This window comes from Lepisosteus oculatus, chromosome 1, assembly GCF_040954835.1.
Source record: "Lepisosteus oculatus isolate fLepOcu1 chromosome 1, fLepOcu1.hap2, whole genome shotgun sequence".
Taxonomy (NCBI): Eukaryota; Metazoa; Chordata; class Actinopteri; order Semionotiformes; family Lepisosteidae; genus Lepisosteus; species Lepisosteus oculatus.
The window spans coordinates 52,902,219-52,928,037 of NC_090696.1; the positions used below are offsets into that span (position 1 = coordinate 52,902,219).

Here is a 25,819-nt window from a genome sequence, read left to right on the forward strand (position 1 = left end):
AGGGGCACTCGTGGTCCGTTGGTCTGCCGTAGAAAGACTTACTGTAAACGTCTTTACTGTGCCTGTTGTAGATATTGAATTTTACCACTGAAGGGAAATCTTAGTAGCTGAGCATAAAAAGAATAGGAGCATACTGTAACGCGTGTGAAGGCCATAAACGATATTAATTTTGGAACATAAACATACAGTATATAGCTGGTCTTGGTACTTTAAAGAAAAAAATACACACCAGTATTCCATTTCTGCCTAAACATTTTAAGCTTCGAAGTCTTTAACTAACGTGATACCGGAGTCAACAAGCAAACTTTTAGAATTTGATTAAAAGGGAATATAATATGGAATCGCGTATCTAAAGAATTTAATAACGGTATGATTATATTCGTGTACTGCGACAGGGCTGTGTAAGGCTGTTTCGCCTCCCTGTGAATGAGAGTTGTCTTGTAGCCTACTGGTCTAGGTGCGTGACTAACAACGCACAGGTTGTGTGTTCGAATCCAGCTGGTGCTGGACTTTTCTTTTAACAAACATTTATTCGCAAAAATAGAATAGCGATATTATGGACAATCAATTGACTTTTATATTTCAAAATATCGCAACATGATCGATATTTGCAATATTTTGAACATATCTTCCCTTCTGACAGCAGTTCCTGCTTCAATTGTGTGTGTGTGTGCAACAGAGTAAAGTTTATAGAGAAATGGAGGCTGGACAGTATGCGTTACAATATAAACATTTATATTGATTTAAATCGTGTTCTGATTTAAATCGCAAACGCGTGTTTAATTATGTGTTTTTTAATCATAATCAGGCTAATGCATTTCTACATTTTCTGTATGAACCAGCTTAGAGGTTCATACAGAAAGACAGCTTGTGTTTAAAGTGAGTGTAAGGTAATTTATGCTTCTAAAGTCATGGTCAGCATTTATTATTGTACTGTGCTGTAAACTTTTTCTGTGCCTAGTCACATTATTTTATAGCGTTTTTATTGCGTTATTAAATCCGGTGGCGCTGTGTGTTAGTTTCCTGACCCCCATGTCACATGGTCTGTGATTGAATCCCATGGAACTATGACTTTATTTTTTAACAAACATTTATTTGAATAAATGAAACATTTCCCTTGGTCAGAGATTAAATAAAACCTCACTCGCACCAAACAAATTTATATTTCTAAATATCACGACATGATCGAATTTAAGTCTTTTTAATAACAATGAATAATCACCTATGCGTTACAAAATATACATTTATATTGATTTGAATCGCGTTTTGATTTAAATCGTAAACGCGTGTTTAAATATATGTGTTTAAAGGCGATATACTGTATAAAAGCGCTGATTCCTATGGATTGTGTTCCACCGGGGATTCAAAAAAATTATTTTAAATAGGCTGATAAAGCTTAGACTACTGTAACTGTATTCTAGCCTGTATTACAACAGAACATTGGACAATGCAACGTAAATTGCAAAAATGCACTTGGAATCTGTCCAAGCCCTCCTACAAAAATTATTTAAACTGCGACACTGATCATTCATCTCTAAATAAACTTTATTTTATATAGCGTTTTAAGCGAATAGGTAATTAGATTGCTCATAAACCTAATCGCTTTTTCTACATAAACACAGCGTGATTGCTCTCTGAAATTGCTTTTCCTTTATATTTATAGTAGGCTCAGATTTCAACTATAGATCATATTATTATAAACTTTCTTGGAAAAATGTATTTTATGTTAACCATGTTTGCTATTAATTCATTTAGGGCCAAAATACGTTCATTGTCTTCCAATCGAGTCGAGTTGACATTGGAAGCTTGCCACACCCGGACTGTTAAACCAACGCATTAGCACGTCAAAGCCCATTGAGGGTATTGAGCCAGTATTGGCTTTAGTATTCTCCCCCTCTCCCCTCAATTAAATTCAATTCAAGGTGTTTTATTTGCATGACAGATGGGTACAACCAGTGTTGGGTATGTATATTGTAAAGCTTACTGCCAACAGGCACTGTGTAAGAGCCGGCATACCAGCGCAGCACACCGAGGGAGCGTCTGCATTTATAACTTAGTTTTTAAAATTAGTCAAGCAATATGAAGCATCTCCTTTTACTTTTAAGTCCCTTAAATACATTGAGCACAGCTTTCTCACCACTTAAGATTGCTTTTGATACCATCCTTACAAGGGAAATCTTCTGCCCCTTATGCAAAACCAAACCCTCCTCCCATCCCAGTTTACCCTCTTTATCATCCTCAAAATCTACCTCGATTTTCAACTTAAAACATTACTGCTTACTGGGTTTTTGAGGGGGAGGTGTCTTTCGCTGGAAATCTCGCCTGCCTCCACTACTCAACCCCTCTCTCCCGGAGTGCTGGCTGTGACGAATTAAACCGGTCTCACAGGTATTCAAAGTAGGAAACGCTGCAAAATTGGAAAACAGGAAATTGCAAAAATCCACTTGGCAGAATACACCCTGGACATAGCGCCAGTCCATCACAGGACAGACAGACACAAACACACACACACCAGGGCCAGTTTAAATCTAACTGAGATTAAAGGTTTAAAGATTTAAGGTTCTTAAATCTAAGAACCTTTCTTTCGTACACAAATATAATCATACCGTTATTAAATTCTTTAGATACGCAATTCCATATTATATTCCCTTTTAATCAAATTCTAAAAGTATGCTTGTTGACTCCGGTATCACGTTAGTTAAAGACTTCGAAGCTTAACATGTTTAGGGAGAAATGGAATATTGGTGTGTATTTTTTTCTTTGAAGTACCAAGACCAGCTATATACTGTATGTTTATGTTCCAAAATTAATATCGTTTATGGCCTTCACACGCATTGCAGTATGCTCCTATTCTTTTTATGCCCAGCTACTAAGATTTCCCTTCAGTGGTAAAATTAGATATGAATATTCAGTACTTAAACGGGCACAGTTAAGACATTAAATATACATATACATACTGTATACAGTACAGTTTGCATACGATAATATGTTTATGTTCCTAAATCAATCTTTTTTATGAGCATGTGAAAGGCATGGTGAATCACTGTACTTTGCATGATTGGAAACAAATGCGTGATTGCGAAATGCTGTGGTGTTACTTTTACAAAGACGGTCAATGAAAAAAAGAATGTTGACCAGGGAAATACTTTGAGTTTACACTTACAGCTTGTCCAAGGTCATTCATTATTAGGGCGGAGTGGTGGCTCTGTGGCTAAGGATCTGCCCCTGTGACTGGAAGGTTGCCGGTTCAAATCCCGTGGCCGGCATAGGAATCCTACTCCGTTGGGCCCCTGAGCAAGGCCCTTAACCCTAACTGCTCCAGGGGCGCTGTACAATGGCTGACCCTGCGCTCTGACCCCAAGCTTCTCTCCCTGTCTGTGTGTCTGTGTCTCCATGGAGAAAAGCTGGGGTATGCGAAGAGACGAATTCCTAATGCAAGAAATTGTACAGGGCTAATAAAGAAACATTACACATTACATTAATACTATTAGTAATATCTTCGTTAAAGACTGATTGGCCACAGCTCAAACATGAGAGGTTGAGCTTTATTAGCTCCACCTTGCGGAAATTCCGGATACTATTATTTTGCTTGTCGTATTATAGGAGAATTTACGGTAACTAGTGGTATTTACCGGTAACTCGCGGTATTTACCGGTAGCTTGCGGTAGACTGCGTACAGCGTACCGGAAAATAATGCGGTATCGCCCGCGCATTTTGAATGGCTGCATCTGTATACCACACATTAAAGCCAGCATTCCAAAAACACTTGATCCTCTACAGTTTGCCTATTGCAGAAACCGCTCTATAGCTTTACACACCACACTAACCCACCTGGATAAAAGGAAAACCTATACAAGAATGCTGTTCATTGTCTTTAGCTCAGCATTTAACACCATCATACCCATACAACTTGCTACCAAACTCCGGGCTCTGGATCTAGATACCACCCTCTGTAGCTGGATCCTAGACTTCCTCACCAGCAGACCCCAGACTGTCAGGATTGGCACACTCACCTCCAGCATGCTCACCATTAACACCTCAAGGTTGTGTTCAGCCCACGACTGTACTGCCATGTTCAGCACAAGCACCATAATCAAGTATGCTGACAATACCACAGTCATGGGCCTGATCACTGACAACGATGAGACTGCCTACAGGGAGGAGATAAAATAACTTGCAGACTGGTGCCGAGCCAACAACCTATGTCTCAACATCAGCAAAACCAAAGAGCTGATTGTTGACTTCAGGAGACAAGGAAAAGTCCACTACCCCATCTACATTGGTGAATTACTTAAAATTCCTAGGTGTTCACATCTCTAAGGTCCTCACTCAGCACCTCCAGTCTCATCAAGAAGGCACAACAGCAGCTGTACTTCCTGAGAAGGGTGAAGAAAATATGCCTGCATCCACGGATCCTCACCAACTTCTACATATGTACGGTGGAGAGCATTCTGACCAGCTGCATCACAGTCTGGTACGGCAACTGCACCACATCTGACCATAAGGCACTTCAGCAGGGTCAAAACTGGCTCAGTTGGGTTAAAACTGCCCAACACACGGCCAACAACTGGTTTGTCCCCCTACCATCTGGTAGAAGGTTCCGGACGCTCCAGTCACAAACAACAAGACTACAAAATAGCTTCTTTCCCAGAGCTGTCAAGCTGGTGACGCCCCCACACCCTCCCATCATATTATGATCTCTCCTCACTTCTTCCTGTACCCATAATGACTGTACTCCTACACCACTACATACATGACAACTGAATGTAAGCAAAAATTTTACTTGAAACTGTACTAGTTGGACTATTTAATAATTGCCGTATTATGTTTGCACTGTTTTTTGGCCTTATTACTTTTGCACTGTTTTTGTCCTGTTTGTGTACTTTTCTCAGTGTAATTGCACAATTTTTGACAAATTTTCACTGAGGTTCCTATGAGATGATGACTTGTAGGTGGTACTTGGATGCTTTGGTTGGATTAGGGGTGGTACTTGGTCTGAAAAGTTTGAAAACCACTGTTCTAAGAAATAACATGCATGGTTTGCTGTGATTGATATCAGACATAAGATTTTAAAAATGAGATATATGTGCTAAAAACGAATTTTGCATCTTTTGAGAGTTCATTTTAAAAGCAGTTTAATATCCTAAGACTGTACTAGTTGGACTATTTAATAATTGCCGTATTATGTTTGCACTGTTTTTTCGCCATATTACTTTTGCACTGTTTTTGTCCTGTTTGTATACTTTTCTCAGTGTAATTGCACAGTTTTTGACAAATTTTCACTGGCACCATACTGTTATTTACACTGTTATTGTTATTGTATTTCTGTCTATTGTCTTGTCTGGTGTTCTATTTATATATGGCACCTGAGAGACTAATGAGAAACACTTTTCACTATACTATGCACCTGTGTAAGTATTATGACAAATAAAATTGAGTTGAGTATGAGTCAATGAAATTGAGCAGATGTTTACAAAGAAAGTGGAATACGGTAATACTTTGAGCTATATGTTATTTGTTAAAGGAAACCTTGTGCCCTAAGCGGAAATCGAACACGGGCTTCCAGAGTGCAAGGCACACACCAAAGCAATTGTACGAACACGCTGTTCGAAAATTTACACTAGAGCTGAAAAGGACAGGCAAATTGATGCAGATGTTTACAAAAAAAGTGGATTACGGCAATACTTTGAGCTATATAAATATATTATATCAAAACTTTTCCAAAATATCCACAGTAAGTGACCCAGTGAAAGACTTTGATACATAAAATGTTTATGAAGAAAGTGGAATGCTGTTGTGTATTTTTTATTTGAACAACCTGGTAGTGCTGGTTAGATGTATACACTGGATGCCTGTATACATCTTCATCTCCAAAGTTCGACTAAATAAAGAACTGAATTTGAGCTACCAAAATTTCCCTTTAGTTGTAAAATTCTATATTAATATTCCATATTAAGCAGATTTAAGATTAAATGGAACAATCGTTTCACTAACAACTAATATACCACAAGTACCACATGTCTATCATTTTAGCCAGCGAATCACATACTGCAGTAGCAAAGCCATCTCAAGGGTGGGGGGAGAAGGGGGCGGCTGCCCAGGGCCGCACGCCCGGCCATCCCACCCCCATCCCAAATCCCGCTTCACACACGCATAGAAATATAACCAAATAAATGTATATAAACACATACGTTTAAACATATTAATACAGCCACACACACAACTCTTTTTTTAACTCAAGATGAAATGTGTTAGTGGGGGAGCAGATGATTTATTCAGAACTGGAGGCATGTCCCGCACTAACTACGTCATTGGTCATCAGTTGCAAGCTAAAAGTTATTGCTAACTAGTTTGGAAAAAATGGTAGGCGGTGGGAAAATGGCGAGCACAAGCAGAGATAGAGACAAATTTTGAAAATACTACAGTGGGTGCGAGAAAAGAAAAAGGAAGCAGAAAAGGAGGATGCAAATGTGGCCCTTAAAGAGTCTTTGGAAAGGTTCGTTGTAAAAACCAGGAGCGAAGAAGAACCGGACACGGGTGGTTATATGACAATAGCAAGCATTGAGACACCTGGAGGTACCGATAGCATTAGCAACAACTCCGATTAGTAGTTATGTTCGGTTCTGTATGTCTGTTTGCACAGGCCAGTTAGGTAGAAATTTCATCACCTCAGCGCTGCTCCATACTGCTGTTTACACTTAACATAAGAACCTCCCCAACCTGTTCCCGCAACACCGATTCTGCCCTGGGCCCTGCCCACCCCTTGAGATGACCCTGTGCGGTAGCCAGTAGCTCAAAACCCGCAGTACTGGGATTTAACTTGCATTTTGAATGGCTACATCTGTATGCAGGGAGTGGTCAGTTACTGCCATAAAGTCCTGTGGCTCATTTAAGGTTGCAGTTGGCCTCTTAGTAGCCTCCCTGATGAGCTTTATCCTTTCCCAGTCATCAGTTTTGGAGGGATGTCCTGATCTTTGCAGTGTCCTGGTGGTGCCATATTTTTTCCACTTTTTAATGATGATCTTCACAGTGTTCCATGATATATGTAATGCCTTCGAAATGAAGTGAAAGCAAATTACCTTAGTACATGATTTGGAATGTGATTTTTTATAAAGGGTGTGCACACTTATGCAACCAAGGCATTGAAAGTTTTTTATTTGTAATTATTTTTCCTAAAAATGATCTCTTTGTTTTCCACTCAAATATTGTTGGTTACAAGATCTTATTAAAGTTCTGACATGATTTGTCTTAATTTCAGCCTTTACACCACCAAAATTTGAAATTTCAATAAGGGCGTATGGACTTTTAATATCTACAGTACTGTATATAATCGTGCATTCTTCTAATCTAAGAAATAACATGCATGGTTTGCTGTGATTGATATCAGACATAAGATTATAAAAATGAGATATATGTGCTAAAAACAAATTTTGCAGCTTTTGAGAGTTCATTTTAAAAGCAGTTTAATATCCTAAGATGAAAGCAAAGAGAATAAGAACAAATTGTACAGAACAGGTGGTGTTGTGCTGTTTTTAAGTACAAGTGATTTGCGTGTGTTTTTCTATGTGGCATGCTGACTGTGGGAATGTCCTTCCAGGGAATCCATACTATGACAGCCTGGGCTCGCTGGGTGTGGGCACCCTTCTGGGAACTGTGTCTGCCTTCCTGATATACACAAACACTGAAGCCCTGCTGGGGAGGTCCATCCAGGCAGAACAGGTGCAGAAACTCACCGAATTCCTGGAAAGTGATCCAGCTGTAAGGTGAGCGCTTTCTCATATCTGGATTATCTGTTTTTCTTTTCCATGTTTATTGAAATTAAAATGTCTCCACATTTGAATTAACATATGTTATTCTATATTCTCTGTTGCGTTTGCACCATTGAGATGCACTCCAAATGTATTAATGTCCTTGTTGAAATAGGTACAGTAAATATCTAATAACAGTAAGATTTGGAGTTTGGATCTTTCTTGCTTGAATAATTATAAATTTGTTGTTCAGTGATTATCATAGCATTGCACAGAGCAATGTCATATTTGTCATAAATTAATTTAAGTCCATAAAACACAAGGTCCAAATTTATTCTCAACCCTGTAGTTAGTGTTTTGGCATTCCTTCTCTGGCAGATGCCACCTGTAGTGTCTATTTAGGTTTGGGCACTTCAGATGGAAACCTTTATGAACAAGTCCTTCAAAATGTTTGGCTCCCATTATTAGCAGCCATATCACCCTGCAACTCACAACTGGCAACCCATTGAAGCTAAGCAGGTGTGAGCCTGGTCAGTACCTGGATGAGAGACCTCCTGGGAAAAACTAAGGTTACTGCTGGAAGAGGTGTTAGTGGGGCCAGCAGGGGGACACTCACCCTGTTGTCCATGTGGGTCCTAATGCCCCAGTATAGTGACAGGGACACTTTACTGTAAACAGGCGCTGTCCTTCGGATGAGACGTTAAACCGAGATCCTGACTCTCTGTGTTCATTAAAAATCCCAGGGCGTTTCTTGAAAAGAGTGGGGTGTAACCCTGGCGTCCTGGCCAAATTTCCCATTGATTTCCCAATCATGGCCTCCTAATAATCCCCATCTATGAATTGGCTACATTACTCTGCTTTCCTCCCCACTGATAGCTGATGTGTGGTGAGCGTTCTGGCGCACTATGGCTGCCATCGTATCTTCCATGTGGATGCTGCACATTGGTAGTGGTGGAGGAGAGTCCCCATTACCTGTAAAGTGCTTTTAGTGGAGTGTCCAGATATATAAGTGTAAGCAATTATTAAATTATTATAATTATTATTATTATTGTACCGCCATTAGTTTCACAGTTGTTCAGTTGAATTGAGGTTTGGCGATTGAGATGGCCAGTCCAAAATTTGTATTTTGTGTTCAGTTAACCCTTCCTTTATTGATTTGGATGTATATTTTGGATCATTGTCAAGATGGATTTCTAAATGGTGTCTGGACAGAACATCCTGGGATTTGTTGGATTTCATGATTTCACAGATGCAGCCATACCTGTGAAACCGGTTTGTTTACAAACAATGTAGACACAGAGACTCAGAGGTACAGCCAGCACTCTCAGACAGATAGAAATGCGATAACCGCCTAGCACCAGGTGAATGCACAACATTAATGTAGGGCTTTCAGGCTCACATGGATTTGCGCCCTACACCCTGCAGTACCGCTGTGTACATACAGTACGAACATGTTGTGATATTTAGAAATATAAAAAATTTCAATATAATGCCAATAATATTTGCTATTTTAGTTTTTCACAGAAATGTTTATTTGTTAAAAGAAAACTGATGGCGACAGCTGGGTTTGAGCACTCGACCTCACGGTTATAAGTACGCTGGGCAAACGTTCCGAGGTCGCTTAAGCCACTCCTATTTGGCATTTTAGTTATGGAGGCGAGAAGACGCCCCCCCCCTCCTCTGGGTGTCTGATTTGCCGCCATATTTAACTGTTCCGTTTCCGAATGGTAGTAGCTATGCGTACGAAATAAAGTTAATTCCAGCTGACAACATATATATTTTTGTGGTAAGAGGGCGCAAAACATCAGTATTTACTGCTATTAATTACTGTACGATTTATAGTTGAAATCTGAGCCTAGGTATAAAGTTAGATATAAAGTTAAAATCTCGACAAAGCAATGTAGGAGATACAGAGAAAATAAATCCTTTCTGACATCTAAAATCAGTTTCGATCAAGGTCTCTAAAACGAACAAGATAAAGAGGATTTTCGGAGGGCAATTACGCTGTGTTTATATAGGATAAGTGATTTATGAGCAATCTAATTTCTTGTTCGTTTAAAACAGTGAAATGTCAGCTGCAAAAGATCGCACCAGAAACAGCACTCTCTCTGCCTGTCGTAGACGTTCAGGAAAGGCTGAATGAAGTCATGTCAAGAACAATAATTCGGTGATCAATAATAACAGTTGTAGGACAAGAAACAAAAGATAATGAAAACTTAAGCTTTTTTAGGCTAAAACTCAAGTTCATTCTACAAATTAAGACAAATGAAAATTCAAGACGTTAAAGTGCTAGAGGTGTAAAAAATACAAAAATGCACATGAGTAAAAAGTTTTAGAAATGGAGCAGGTGTTGCTTTGAAATAAGCAAACAGAAAAAAGCCATGACTATAGTGCAGAAGAGGGATGCAGGAACACTTGCTTAGATATACAAAAACATCACAAAAAGGTGTATGTTACAAAAGAACATGCAAACATGTTCATCATGTACATCAATTTCCCTTCGCGATCAATAAAGTCTTATCTATAAACATGAACCAGAGTGAGGAATCAGAAAATTAGCATGCATAAAAAACAGCAATTCTGTCAATGAGCCCTAAATGAATTAATAGCAACCATGGTTTCATGGAGGGCTTCTCAGATAGTTGGGCATTCAGGTAGATTGCCAGGTGAAAGGATTTGTAAACATACTTTGTTAAAGCAAGTCAGTTTTTTCCGCAACACATAAAATACATTTTTCCAAGAAAGTTTAGCCTTTATCACTAATGAAACCACTAAATAAAAACATAAATATAGAAATCTTAAGATTTTTTTTATTCAATGTTGGTAGCAGGATGAACTGTGCTAAGTGTATATTTTGTTGCAGAGTTGCTGCAAGATGTTAACAGTGAAAAAAGGTATTTAGAAATGAGTTATTTCAAGAAGAAAATTTCCAGAATAATTGCAAATCTAGCAGGATAGAGAAAGCACAGAAAACAGGCAGTTAGATTGATCAGATTAGTATGAAAAGTTATTTAGCAAAGGGAATGAGAAGAGTGACAAACTAGTATACTTTAGATATTTTTATCTGAACCAGGGAAAACTGAAGATGTTTCTCTATAACAATAATAAAAAACTTTATTTTATATATCACCTTTACAAGTGGCATCTCAAAGCAATACAGTAGATATAAACACAGATAAAAGGACCACAGATTACAAAGTAAATACATATAAGAAAGACAAGCAGTTAGAGGTGCTACCAAAATTAGAAAATGAAGCAGATACAGACACTAAGTCTTCTGAAAAGAAAGGTTCTGAGGTTAGATTTAAATGCACTCAGGGTACGTGACTGATATCACTGGGAATACAATTTGAGAGCTCTGGGGTGCAACTAGAGAAGACCCTGTCACCCACAGAATGTAAATGTTCTTGGGGACAGCTAGAAGACCAGAGTCAGACGGACAAAGGTGGGGAGTAGACAGATAATAAGCCATATACTGTAGGTACTGAATGAGGATGAGGATTTTGAAGTTGACTCGAAACCTGATAGGTAACCAATGCAAGGACTTGAAAACAGGTGTAATACATCCCTGATAGGATTCTCGCTGTCATATTCTGAACATATTGAAGATTGCTCAGTGTGGATTTAATTTCCCCAGTGAACAGGATGTGCATTTATTAATTCTAGAAAAAAAAGCCTTTCTTGATTTCTCTAGTTCTTAGTTTCTCTAGTTCCCTTTAAAATAAACTATTATTCCACAATGCAGAGTATTGCATGGCCAGTATTTACACATGATATTTGTGATTTAAAGAAATTAACACAAGCTGCTTTTGGAAATCTAAGTGTTGGCTGAGTTATTGCAGGATTAAAGACTAGAGATGTTGGTAAGAAGAAGATAATTTTGGGATAGCTGAGGAATACACTGATAACAAGAACACTTCCTAATGGGGTTAGGCATACTTTTGATGAAGATGATGAGATGCTGCCATTTCATAGTGGGTTTCTAACACTGTGTATAGTTCCATCCACACAGTGCCTTTACTTCCATCCATTTCTAATCTCTTTATCCAGTACAGAGGATTTGGAGCCTATCCCAGTAAGCAACGGACGCAAGGCAGAATACACCTGGACATCACAGGACAGACAGACACAAAACACACACACACACCAGGGCCAGTTTTCCCATAAACCAATTAACTTACCAGTATGTTTTGGAGTGTGAGAGGGAGTCATATCACACATATGGAGAAAAACCATGTAACCCAGAGAGAACATGCAAACCCCACACACACAGGATGGCAGGAATTGAACCTAGGACCTCAGTACTCCAAGATAGCAATGCTAACCACTTTGCCACCATTATAAATGGATGGATATCTTAGTTATCTTTCTAGTTCACAGGTTTGCATGCATAATTTAATTTTGAAAGCCACTGAGACATCAGGTACTACTGTTGTATTTATGAAAAAGAAACAAAACAAAAAGCATACTAACAACTGTGCCATCCTACTCTTTAGTTAATACAATTTATTATTTATAAACAGTTAACATTGTAAGCAAAATATTTTGAATTGTATTTAACCCTATTTTTTCTTTAGTTTTGTATTTAACGTATTATATGATAGTCAGATTTAATGTATATTTGAACAATGAAAATATATTTTTACAAGATGCAGGGGAAAGTGCAACAACTTATTACAGTGCTAAATTTAATATTGATTGCTAATAGTTTATGCTAACACCTAACTTTCTTAATTAGATGTTTTTAAAACAGTGAACTAAGTGTAACATACCATTCAGAAATACAATCGAGAATAGTTTTGTGGTGTTTGTATGGATGAAACGTTTCTAAAATGTATAACGTAACAAATTAAAGACGATTAAAATCTGTAGTCTTTCCACTTGTAATGTCATTAGACAGAACAAGAAGTTTCTGCTTTGTCTAAGGATGGTATCAAAAAGTAGTCTAAGTGGTGAGAAAGCTGTGCTTAATGATAATTAAGTGACTTAAAAGTAAAAAGAGATGCTTCATATTGCTTGATTATTTTAAAAACTAAGTTATAAATGCAGACGCGATCACTACCATAAGCGCTCCAGGAAGCAGAACGTTCGTTCTGTACTGCTGAGCTCCGCGCCTCCTACCTCTCTCGGTGCCGCGCCCCTCTCTGACGGAGCGTAGTGGGCGGTACGCTATTTTCAGAGCCTCTGAATGGGAAAAAAAGACCTGCTGATGAGTTTCACACACCAGGAAGAGAAAAGAATGGGATTTTTTCTCTTCGAAACGTGTGTTGTCTTTATGAAATTGGTGTATTTTAAACGTTTAATTAAGAAGTAAAAACCTTACAGCGTACACAAAGATTCTGAGCTGATCACGAGGAAGAAAAATCACCCATTTTTCGCGCATAAAAAGTGTTTTTTAACTCTCAAAACCTGTTTTTATAGGTTTTAAAGTTGTGCGATGTCTAAGTTAAGCAGGAACACATCATTATATCTCATTTTTTATTTCTTTTTAAAAAAATAAAAATCGTTTGCCCAGCCAGGCACTTAAGTCAGGCACTTATTCTTTCATGCCACAGAGGCAGTCATGTGACAAACACATATCAATGGAAAGTCTTATACTACTGTTTGCTTTACAGTACATGAATATGTATCCATATTATATTCCCTATTAATCCAATTCTAAAAGTATGCTTTTGTTTAATCTGATAATGAGCGTTTTCGCAGTTAAAACGATTAATTTTCACAAAGTATATAAAGGTGCAGTAATATATGGTCAGAAGGAGCACCTAAAAACATTTCCGAAATAACCACATGTAAGACTTTGATGCTTTAAATGTTTAGGGAAAAATGGAATATTGGTGTGTATTTTTTCTTTAAACTACCACTACCAGCAATATACAGTTTACGTAATATGTTTATGGTCCTAAATTAATATCGTTTATGACCTTCAGATGCGTTATGCTCCTCTTCTTTTTATGCTCAGCTACTAAAATTTCCCTTTAGTTGTAAAATTGCATATAAATATTCAATACTTAGCAGATTAAAACGTGCACAGTAAAGAGATTAAATGATTAAATCTTTCCAATACCGACCAATGCACCACGAGTGCCCCTGTTGGTCATTTTGGCCAGCCAATCATGTACCACGGTACGGTGCGGTGGCGCACGCATTGTTGCCCGCGGTAGGGGTTTGTACCGCGAACTTTGAATGGCTTCATTTGTAGATGCAAAACAACCCTAAAACATATGAGACTCCCCCACAATATTTAACGGTGGGTATGAGTGTTTTTCCAACACAAGTTTCATTTTTTTTACACCAAACAGAACTCAAAATGTCCAAAAAGCTCCGTTTTCATTTATGGATGCCACTTTCATGCATGTGATTTAGAAGTAGTTTTCAGCTGAAGGTGCCAGTGTGTGTGGAAGCTATTGCCCTTGGAATTACAGTTGCCTCCCAAACCACTTGTTACGCAGCATGATGTATTATGATATGCTATTATCCTATTCCTAGCAGGGTAGCCTCTTAACTGTATCCTTAAATTTCTTAAAATGAGCACTGCAACAGAAAGTTGTAGATTCAGCTTTTTGTTTATTGTTTTATTGCCATCCTCCCACTTTTGGAAACTATTTGCCGGCTTTCTTCAAAAAGCTCCTGGCCATAACCATGATGATACATGTTACTACTGAATGTTTTCAGTGTTCTGAATGACACATCCTTTTATGCCACAGGGAAATAGGAACCCTTTGGAGGCCTCTGGATATTTCTGGAGGCCTCCACAGTACTTCCAAAGAGCAGAGTGTTACTGTATGTTCTCCCCATGTTTGCATGAGTTTCCTCTGTGTGCTCAGTTTCGTCACACAATCTAAAGACATACTAGTAGGTTAACTGGCTTCTGGGAAAACTGGCCCTGGTGTGTGTCTGTGTCTGTGTGTGTATCCTGCCTTGTGTCCATTGGTTGCCAAGATGTGGAATTTTATTTACATAATGTATGAATAAATGCTACCCTCTTGTTTTACAGAATTCAGTTAATTATGACAAATGCAACTTTAGTCTGTGCAGTGCTACTACAACACATTATCCATTCCATAACTCATTCTGTTATATAATGTTTTTGTTTCTATTTTATTAGGTTTGTGATTAAATCTTGAGATCCAAGTCACAGGTCTTAAGGATTTTTAAATGAACAAATTTTATTCTTTTCAAGAACTACAAGCACAAATGATCCCACATAAATGTCAGCACAGTAGGTTGCATCATTCCTCTGGCCAGCAGTGTCAGAGAGTGAATTTCTGACACTTATATAAAGACCACCAATGGAGGTCACAGCAGAATTTAAAAAGAAGATTTATTTGGATACTTTTTTGTCTTTAAGTAACTTTTGGTATATTTTATTTATTACCGTTTTGGTATTGCACGTCACTGGGAAGTTTGACCTCAGCTGTCAGAAACTGCTACACCTGAGAATAAGAAAAGCTAATAACAAGAACAGGCCATTTGACCCAAGAGTGCTTGTTATTTTTCTGTATATCAAGTTTTTTTTTATCACATCCTTAACTTGCAAATTCTCAATGTAACCACCTCTACTAGGTGCCCTGGCAGATTTTCATGTGCATTGATAAAGCCACACTTCGACTACAGCAATATGGATAACTATCACCAAAAATCATTTACAGAACAATTGCACCCATACACAAAATGGCTCAGGTATATTGTACAACACTTGACTGTCAAACCCTGCAGCTTAGGGAAGAATCATGTGAATTCTACATGATTATCTGGGAGCTTTTCTCACACAAGAACAAGTTTTTTTCAGTACTTCAGAATCTTTGAGTGAAATCTTCAATTATCTGTTGATGGTATTGGAAGGAGACCTTATAAAGAAGCCAAACAAGTTCAGGAAGCCAGCGAAGAAAATAAACTGCACATAATATTCTTCAGGTGAGTAAAAATACTCTGCTTAAATTCTTTACTTTCACCCCAACAGCCATATTCAATTTAATACATTTTGTTCTTCAATTCAGTAGGATTTTTTAAATATATATACATACTGAGCAGAATTGAAATTCAATAAATACATATTTGAACCAATAGCATTGAATTCTTTTTTAATAACTCTTGATTGATAATTTTCCTATTTTTCAGGTTCTTGGCCACTGGGAATTCTTGCAAGACTATTTCCTTTTGATCAGCTTTGGCAGTCAGCCTTTGTGAACATAGTACCTGAGGTACACATGTTGTTTGGCACTGACTACTGCTACTATACTAGTTCCATAGGAAGATGACTGGATAAAATAGCTTGTGGATATTAGCGGAGATGGTAATTTCTACATTTTATTGGTGTCATTGATGGCAAGCATGTGGTCAAATAGGCTCCTGCGAACTTTGGATTCAGCAACTACAAATATGAAGGATCACTTCTATTTTGCTAATGGCACTTGGGAATTACATGTGCACTACTATTCTATCACTGATGTTATGTATGTATGTGGAGTATGTGGATCGTATAGTGGCGCCGGCATTCAGCAAGAAGCATACTGGAGAAAGCCTTGATAAATAATTGTTTTCTATTCCAACTGCTAGACTCCTGTCTGGTGCACTAGAGTTTGGAGGCTCTCATGTGATTGTAGGAGAGAAGTAAAGTTCCAGTCTGACAAGACCCTACTCTGGAAGAAACCTGACAACAACTGAATTTAAAACTACAAATTTATATCAGGCTGTCAAGAACATGTAGAGTAGTGGAAAACATATTTGGCTGTGCACAAAATGCAGACAAACTCATCACGTGAAGATGACTTTGATGAAGAAGACCTCAGTATACCCAACTCAGTCATCTTGATGAAGCAGCAAGTCTTTGTTTGAGGAGAATACTTCCTCTAAAAAAGCTTTTACTGTAAGATAGAAAATGAAAAAAAATGGTTTCAAGTAACCATCTAATGAAATCTCATGGGAAAGAGCCCTTGTTTTCATTCATACTGAAGATCACTTGTATAAAACTTAAGAGTTTATTATACTAAGGAATGTAATCGGTTTGTGTATATGTTACAGGGAAAGTATATAAGTATTGTGTACAATTCCTAGCAGGGCCAGCCCTAGCTTTTTAAACCTAGGCAAGACTGTGAAAAGGGTCCCCTCCAGATCACGATTTGCACATACACTATTATTATTAGCTCCCAACATGACCTTATTTTATTATTTAGAACAATTAAATTAATTATTTAAATCGAAAAGTTTTATTATCCAGCTTTAAAGAACAAATAATAAGTTCAAGTGAGTTCATTCACAATATCCACATTTAATGAAAAACAGGAAAAAAATGAATTTTAATACCAATTATGTCTAAGTGGTGAACAGCATTTTGTTCTGTATATTAATTAATTATATAACTTGAAAAGTTTTATTATCCAGCTTTGAAGATCCCATAATAAATAACTTATAAACAAAAACACAAGACACACATTTTACAAAATGGTAAAATGATAACATATTTTAACATTGAAAGTAATCAAAAGGAGCATTAATAACAATATTTAATGATGAACAGGATCTCTGTTTCTTTTTTTTTAAAGTACTGCACTGAACCTTTTGTAGAAATTAATTGTAGAAATATGAAATTAAGTAAGGAATATACTGTATAAAGAGAGTAAATCTGAGCAGATATGACCTCAGGTATGTTTTAATCAACCAGAGCTTCGTAAGGCTCCTCTCTGCTCCTGCTGTTGTCACTCGGAGAGAGATTGCCATCCAAAGTGCTAAAAGTTGAGTTCACAATATCCACATTTAATGAAAAACAAGAGAAACTGAAAGAAAAAAATGCATTTTAATGCCAAATACATCTAAGTGGTGAACAGCGTTTTGTTCTGTATATTTGCTGTCACACTTTTTTTTCCCTCCTGGCAGCACCGATTCTAAGCCAGGCGACCCACAGCATGTGTAAAACTGGGGGAAATGTGAATCTGTTAAATTATAGTAAAAACACCTCAGGTAGTCTATGTCTCTAGCTTGAAAATGTAACATGTCTAACCGTCATTAGTTATGTGGATCTGACTGACTCAGAACCAAAAGAAATACAAATTATTACACGATTACACATACTGTACATTATTACTATGTCTTGATTAAGCGTACCTCTTGTTTGAAATCGCTTACCCTGCTAAAGGGACTTTTTGTTCAAATTTGAATGTGCCCATTAAAAACATGTTGTGTTGCACATTGAGGGCCCCCTTGACAGTTGCCTAGTTTGCTACTCCTAGGGCAAGCCCTGATTCCGGGGCATTTTATGCCTAGGAATGCCTAAAAATCCTAGCCAAAGTATGAAAAAAATTATTCCATAGATTAAATATAACGCTGGGTTTTTTTTCCAGTGTGTGTGGAAAAAAAGTTACTTACCTGTAGACTGTGTGTAGTGTTTCATAAGGCGCATATGAATCTTATGCGTGTTTTGTGTGTACAGTGTTTCACAAGAACTCATATCCACGTATTGTATGTACAGTGTTTACATTTTTAGTGATGTTTAAAATGGAGAAAGAAACAGCTAATGATCACATTGTCTCAATAAAGGAAGGTTTTATACCGAATTAATGCAAAAATAAATAGTATTTAATATATACTATTGTTGTGTCTAAGAACAGTGTATTCATTATGGATGAACATTATCAGCAATTAGATTCTGAAGTGGCAAATGCTAAACGCACATTGAAGAAGGAACCTCATCACTACTGGTTACTTAAAAGGTTTGACATAAGGATTGCACAACAGAAAAATAAGCTCATAAAGCCAACTGAGGAAGAAAGACGTATTATCCAGTATTATGCTTCTGTAGGAAAACCGGCTCAGGGACGCCAAATATGTAATCATAGCCATAGCAAAATTAAATGTAGTGGCTCTCTGAAGGCACCAGTTCTGTAGGGTTTGGGCATTTACTGAGACAATTATTAATTGTAGCAGTAAATCACAAAGTTGATTCTTTTGATGGCTTTAGAGTCCAACCATGCGACATAACTCAAACAACGCACACACACAGGTACTAATACACGAGGATACATTTATTAATACATAGAATATGCATGTAAACTTAACAGATCTTATCGAGAGGGTTATCAGAATACAAAAGGTATATATTCAGTCAGTTAGGAAGAGTTACATATATCAAGAGGACATACGTTCATTCATTAAGACCGTTTCATAAATGATACTGGTTATAACTTCTACATTAGATACTCAAAACAAGTACATAACTCTTAGGAATTAAATTGATATCAACTGGTTTGGATAACAATTGAATTCTTGAGCTGTAATGCATTGAAGTTGAATACTCATCCAATTTCTGGGGATTCAGATCTCCTGCGGGCACAAAGAAACAGTTGCAGGCTGTTGCTGTCCAATCCGCGCTCTCTGGCTGCATGCCAGGCTGTGCTGTGCGGCTTGCGACGGTGCGCTGCTGATGCTCACTGTTGGCTTTAACTAGCAAAGTTTATGCACAGAAGAAAAGATGACTATGGGTCCGAGCAAGTCAGGAAGAGGACCAGTTCGTTCCTGATGAAGAGCTAGTTCTGAATAGTGATTCAGCTGTCCACAGTTCTGACCTGTTCACGAGGCCTGCTGCTGGTGCTAACCTCGGGTGGATCCTCTGGTTATTCTCTGGCAACCTCCGCTCTAGACTCTTAGAACAAAGGAAAGTTCTGGCACTCGGACACACTAGCCATTCTGTGGTTGTCCGGGCTGAGTCTCAGGATGGTCAGGAGGTGCGCTGCGAGAATGTCCTGCCCTTGGGAGCCTTCTGCTCCTGGGCCGTCCTGCCCTGGAATTCTCCTTTGAATTCCCTTTAGAAAAGTCCACAGAATTCTCCTGAATCTTACTGAATCTCGAACCTTTCAGAATCTCTGTGTTGCCTGTTTTTACCTGGAGGAACTTCAGCTCATTGATTGGCTGAAAGTTCCATGGGCATCAGAGTCCCACGTGGGTTACTCGGCCCTACCAGTCCCTGATTGGTTGATCAAGGTGAGATATGAGTCACTTACTCCTGACACTTAGGAATGCAGTCCAGATGTCCATCTGGCACTCCCTAGACAGATAGGCACCAATGGATGACCATTGATCATGATAGCCAGGCTTAGCTTAGTGCATCCCCCTTTGGGAGCTGTCTTTATCAAACCTTAAATCAGCCTGCATGAATAGTTTCTCTGTGGCTGCACCACAGAGATGAACAGAGAAATGGGGCCTCATTTGGGAAGGCTCAGAACACTTAATTCTTTCTTATTAATAAGCCTCGCCACTACACTTCCAACACTGAATTTTTTTATGTATTCTTCTACTATCTAGCTCTCAACTAGATAAAAGAATATTACTCCTCATGGTATTGAACTCATTTTGTGAGTCGTGTCAACAAAAGCAAAAAGGTGTTGTTGTTTAACTGCTCATTTGTTCTGAATTTAATTCTCATTGTCAAGTTGATCTAATTGATTTTCAAACCCAGATAACAAATTCAACTTTATTTTGGTTTACCAGCATGCCCTTATGGAAGAAGAATTAGAAGAGATTGTTGACTCAATTGAGAATACAATTATTCTCGTCAAGTTGGTGACGCCCCCACTCCCTTCCACCTTATTATGATCTCTCCTAACATCCTCCTGTACCCACAACCACTGTACTCCTACACCACCACACACACATGTAAGCCAAAATTGTACTGTCCCCTCGATAGCCCAGTAAAATTGTAACAGGCATAATAATATTTAATATTAATTAACCATACTACTTTTAACCACACTATTTTTTTGCACTGTTCCAAAAATTACCTTGCACTGTTTTTGTCCTGTTAAATTTTCTCTGTTTGCGGAATTTTGCACAGTTTTCGATTACTTGATTATATGTTATTTATGTTATGTTATTACATGTTACTATTATTGCTATTGTGTAACTGTCTATTGTCTCATCTTCTGTCCTATTTATATACTGCACCTGAGTGACTAATGAGAAACACTTTTCATTATACTATGCACCTGTGTAAGTTTAATGACAATAAAGTTGAATTGAATTAATACAATTAATCTGTGTTATTACGCGAGTTTCCAAAACACGGATTGGCCCATATGCGATTGGTAAACAGGGGAAAGATGTCTGTATAATGCGAAACTCACGTTGGCTTATACACGATTCCATCCCCAACAAGTTTACGTTTTGTGGTGCGGAGTAACACAAATGAACGCAGCAGTCCGCAGAGGAATACACATGATGCTAAGTTGTCCCGTGTGCTTTGTTTTGGAAGTCGTAATTGGGAGGTGCTCCTCAATTTTCGTGCTATTTTCACTAAATCTTCTAAATTGCTGTAAATATGAGTGGACAAGAATCTGTCTAAGAAGTGTGCTGGTGATAAAATAAAAATAAAAACTTTTTTTCAAGGTAAAGTCCTAAATTTACTGTATTATTTCTTTATGTATTATGAAGTTAACGTATTTAAACTGTGCTAACATTTTTATTAGGATACTTCTTAAATTTGGTAAGATTTGGTTAGGTTTTGAGTGGTCTGTCTCTAACCCTATTTTTCCCATAAGCCCTATTATTTTTATTGCACAATTTTGAATAATGCGAGGTTTTACAACAGGGGTGTCCAAACTTTTTTTATTGGGGGCCATATGGAGCGGCAGGCCACAGGCTACCTCTAATAATAAAAATGAACAAAATACCAGATATAAGTGCATTTCATACTGTAAGCTTGAAATGACCTATATAAATAATTATATTATCTAATTTTAATATACATGCAATATTTAACTAACTTAACTCACTAGTGATGACTTTACTAATGGGAATAGTGAAATAACTTGCGGGCCGTTTCAGTAACAGTGGGGGGCCGCAATTGCCCCACGGGCCATAGTTTGGACACCCCTGTTCTACAGGAACGTCTCTATTGCGTTATAGCAGAGATGCCTGTATTAGTAAAGGGAGAGTGGATGAAACTGTTTCCTAAGCTCAGCCTGAGTCCTGTATGACAACTGAAAAGACATTCTCAAAACAGTGTACATCATCTAAAGGAAGTATGTCATGCGATTTCATGTGTCATGGTGCTCCAATCCTACTAATGGAGGTCATCACTGTCAAGACTGTGCATCATGCTCATGTTATCTGTGGCTATAATTTTAGTGAGGATGAGGAGGAAGAAGGATTCGGCTCACATGTTTTGTGCCCTCTATGTGTTGTTAAGCAAAACACTAGGGGTGGGTTCCACCTCTGGAAAAAGTACTGCAGTATACCCCGGTACACATGCATGTACCGCGATACGTACCGTAAACTATTTTGCATGTTTATATATGGATACTCTGTCATAGTTTGATTTCATGATTAGTAAAGCATATTGAGTTGTATACAAAATAAAGTAATGAAAAGAACTAGAAATAACACTGAACAATGTAACAGAACAATTTAAAAACATGAAGATTTTGTGTCAGTCATTAAATGATGAAATCTTTTTTCACAAGTATTGGAGGTTAATTTTGCTTAGCAAGATCATTTTATCTTTCAAAATATGAAAGGTGCTTGTAAGTTAACATTTTTTCAATACAATAGCCTGTCCAGTACATTTAAATGATGACAGAAAGTTTTAGTTCATTGTTTGTTTGACATTAACAATAACAGACCTGTTTGTGTTATTAAAACACATTCACTTTACAATATATTTTTGTAATTCAACAGAATGACACATTATTGGAAGGGGAAATAAGTTTGCAGTAAGTGACACTGAATCAAATATTATATTGTCTGCATTTACAAATAACGGACCAGTGAGTCTTACTTTTAAGGAAAGCCTTAACAGCAAATGGAATACAGTTTAGCTGTGAATAACAGACAAAACAGACAATGCTGGAATACAATGTTTAAGGGTCTTTATTTTCAATGCCAACTACAGGAATCGTCACTCTCTAAAATTTGCAGTGCTAAACCTGTGGTACATATGTAGCCACTAAAACACGTGGTATTTCTTCCAAATATAAATATAAATATAAAAGTTGAGTTGTGCATTGCGGTACGTAATTCACTGGCCAAAGGTGATCGATAGGTGGCACCTGTGGTGCATTAGATCTTAGTGAAACAATTGCTTCATTTAATATCTCTACTGTGCATTTTTACCATGGAATTTTACAACTGAAGAGAAATTTTGGTAGCTGAGCATAGAAATAACAGGAACATAATGTCTCTGAAAGTCATAAATGATATAAATTTACTAATATAAATATACATACTGTATATGGCTGATACTGGTAGCTAAAGTAAAAAAATACATTCTTGATAATTATAATCGAGATGAACAAAGTAGTATTAAAAGGACCACTGTAACTGAACTATAATAACGTGTCTTACCATTATTATAATAATTTATTATTAATAAATAATAATTTCAAACTGCTTGTATTTTGTTTAGGGTCATTTGTCACTGTTTTCATAGCATTCACTTTTTTATTAAAATGCTTATTTTTGAGAGATGATACTTCAGATGTCAATATTTGTGAACACAGAACCTTCAAAACACATACATTTTTTAGATTGCGATTTGAGAAAAAATTCACAACTTTTAAAAACATCAAGTACCTGGTTCCATTTTTAGAAACCTGATTTTGAATAAAGCAGATCCCAGGTGTAAGGGTTTTATAACATGAGAATTACTATTAAAAACCTACTGTATGTATGCAAAACACCTGACCATTTAAGCAGAATAACATGAACTCATGGGTTCAACCCATCTTTAGTTTGAGAAACTCTGTATTTTCTGTTTTTATTCAGATAAAAATAAACTATATATGGAATTCTTTGACAGGAGGAAAGACGTTCTGTGCTCGATAGCTTTTTCACCACAGCGTGCATTATGTTCTATTTTTCATTTTTGAGAGACTTCAGAGCACTTCGACAGATGCAAGCAAAATGTAACATAATACTGTAGGTCCCACCGCTACCTGTACTGGATAAAGCAGTTAGGAAATAGACCAGGTGGATTTATACTTGTAAAAGCATTCTAATTTAAATGCAGAACAGAAGATATTATTAATAATATTAATAATGAACATTAACCAGTTTGCAAACATGGATACTGTCAATAACAGGGGTAAAAACAAGCCTTAAAACAGAATTGTATATATATTTTATCATTATAATCTAGAATAAAAAAATGGTATTGAAAAGGCCACTGAAAAATGTACTGAAGTGTGTGAAAAGATCTGTGTGTAACTGCAGCCAAAACGCAGGTTATACTTTTAACAAACTGTCTTTTGGAGTATTCAATGCTTTCTTGGTGTGTTGCCTACTTGCAGTGGGTGGAGAGTGTGTAGGGTACAGCTAAGCTTGCATTTGAATTGGCAATCTCTTTTCTTGTCTGAGAAGGCTTTGGAGCAGTTTACAACAATTTTTTTTGTGATGTAACTTTGAAGTGCAATGGCAAATGAAACCAATTGTAAATAAAAGGATATTGTCAGTTGTAAGTATTATGATGTTTACATTGATGTATTTATTAATTTTATATATAGCAGTATATTTACATGACAGGAGTATCAGAAGTTAAGGAGTTGGCCCCACCACCCCTAGGACAGACTGACAAAGCAATTTGGAAGGTTTAACAATCCAGTCGTTGCAAAAGGTGCCACTGCAGCAGCCACAAATAAATACAACTTTATGAACTTTTTTTATTTTGATTAGGACACTAGAGAAATAATATTGATTAAAACGTATAACTGTAATAAATTGTCACTTTTCACACTTGTGTGTAACAAATACGAGGTCATGAAACTTCTTAATTTTTGAAGAATTTGCTGCCAATAAGTTTCAGAGCATCATTAACAATATTAATTTATTGATATAGATATGTGTATTTAGCTGGTTGTGGCATTAAAGCAGTTCTCTATAACATCCATCTGCCAAGCTTTATAGTGGGGATAGTTTTGACTTGGTTATGTGCAGTGTTATTTTGATATCAGACGTGGTGCATTTAAGTCATCCATCCATCAATTTTGCAACCAGATGAAAAGGAGGCAAGGCAGTGAACACTGTGGACAGAACTCCAGTCCATAGCAGGGCATACACAGACACAGGCAGACTTAACCTGCAGTATATTTTTGAACTTTGGGAGGAGACCCAAAAGGACGCTGGGAGAACATACAAACTCCAAGCAGATAGCATCCCAGGTCCAGAACACAACCTGGGCCTCAGCACTGCGAGACAGCGCTGCTAATTACTGCACAACTGTGAAGCTCGAGTTTAAGCCAAAAAGCTTGTGTCCCTTCAGACCCAAAAACTTTTTGCCACATGTTTGCATGGGGTTTTTACAGTACATGCAGGCCAGCATCGTGGACAGGGATATTATTGACTGATGGACATTTTCTCTGTTGAATTCTGTACCTCTTTCAGAGTTGTTAGCCTCACATTTCCTGTTTAATACTTATCCAGTTGCTTAGTTAAGAGGGACTGCATGACCTAGAAGGAGGTGCTTATTTGTGCAAGGCACTGTATGGTCTTTTCAAAGCTGGAAAATAGTTTGACAGAAAAATATGTATGTTTTTCTGTCAAAAAAAACATACATGTTGGTCATTGAGATTTTCTGTGGTTCCCATGAGAAGATGACTTTTAGGTGGCACTTGGCACTTGGAATCTTTGTTTTTTTTTTAGTTGAAAAGCAATTAAAGCAGGGACTTGGACAGAGATTTTTAGTTTACTAGGTATGAAGTGTGTTGGCAGAGGTATGAGGTATGAAGATGACTTTTAGGTGGCACTTGGATGCTTTGGTTTTTTTTAGTTGAAAAGCAATTAAAGCAGGGACTTGGACAGAGATTTTTAGTTTACTAGGTATGAAGTGTGTTGGCAGAGCCAGATTCCTGAGGTAAATAAATGATAAATGTTTTAATTTTTTTTAACAGGGCTATCCATGATGTGAAAGCTACAGATATGGGTTTAAGCAAAGTACGCTTCAAGGCAGAAGTGGATTTTGATGGGAGAGTCGTTACCAGGTCTTATCTGGAGAAGCAAGATATTGAACAAATATTACAGGTATGTGTGAAGAGTCATTAGCATGCATCTTTCAAGCAAGATTTTGGCCTTTTTAAAGAATGTATACT

At 37.4% G+C, this 25,819-nt stretch overlaps 1 protein-coding gene and 1 long non-coding RNA gene across 7 annotated transcripts in view; both read left to right on the forward strand.

Annotated features, from left to right (window-relative positions):
- The window catches only part of slc30a9 (solute carrier family 30 member 9), a 115,740-nt gene that overhangs the window by 61,708 nt on the left and 28,213 nt on the right, over window positions 1–25,819 (forward strand). For all 6 annotated transcript variants that reach the window (XM_015345315.2, XM_015345313.2, XM_015345314.2 and 3 more), the window contains 2 exons: window positions 7,598–7,763; window positions 25,622–25,751. In XM_015345315.2, coding sequence (XP_015200801.1) covers window positions 7,598–7,763; window positions 25,622–25,751 — 296 coding nt within the window. The remainder of the gene's footprint in view (window positions 1–7,597; window positions 7,764–25,621; window positions 25,752–25,819) is intronic.
- Window positions 12,716–18,331, forward strand: LOC138239234 (uncharacterized). Its single transcript, XR_011189712.1, has 2 exons — window positions 12,716–15,665; window positions 15,870–18,331. It is a non-coding gene; the product is annotated as an uncharacterized lncRNA (long non-coding RNA).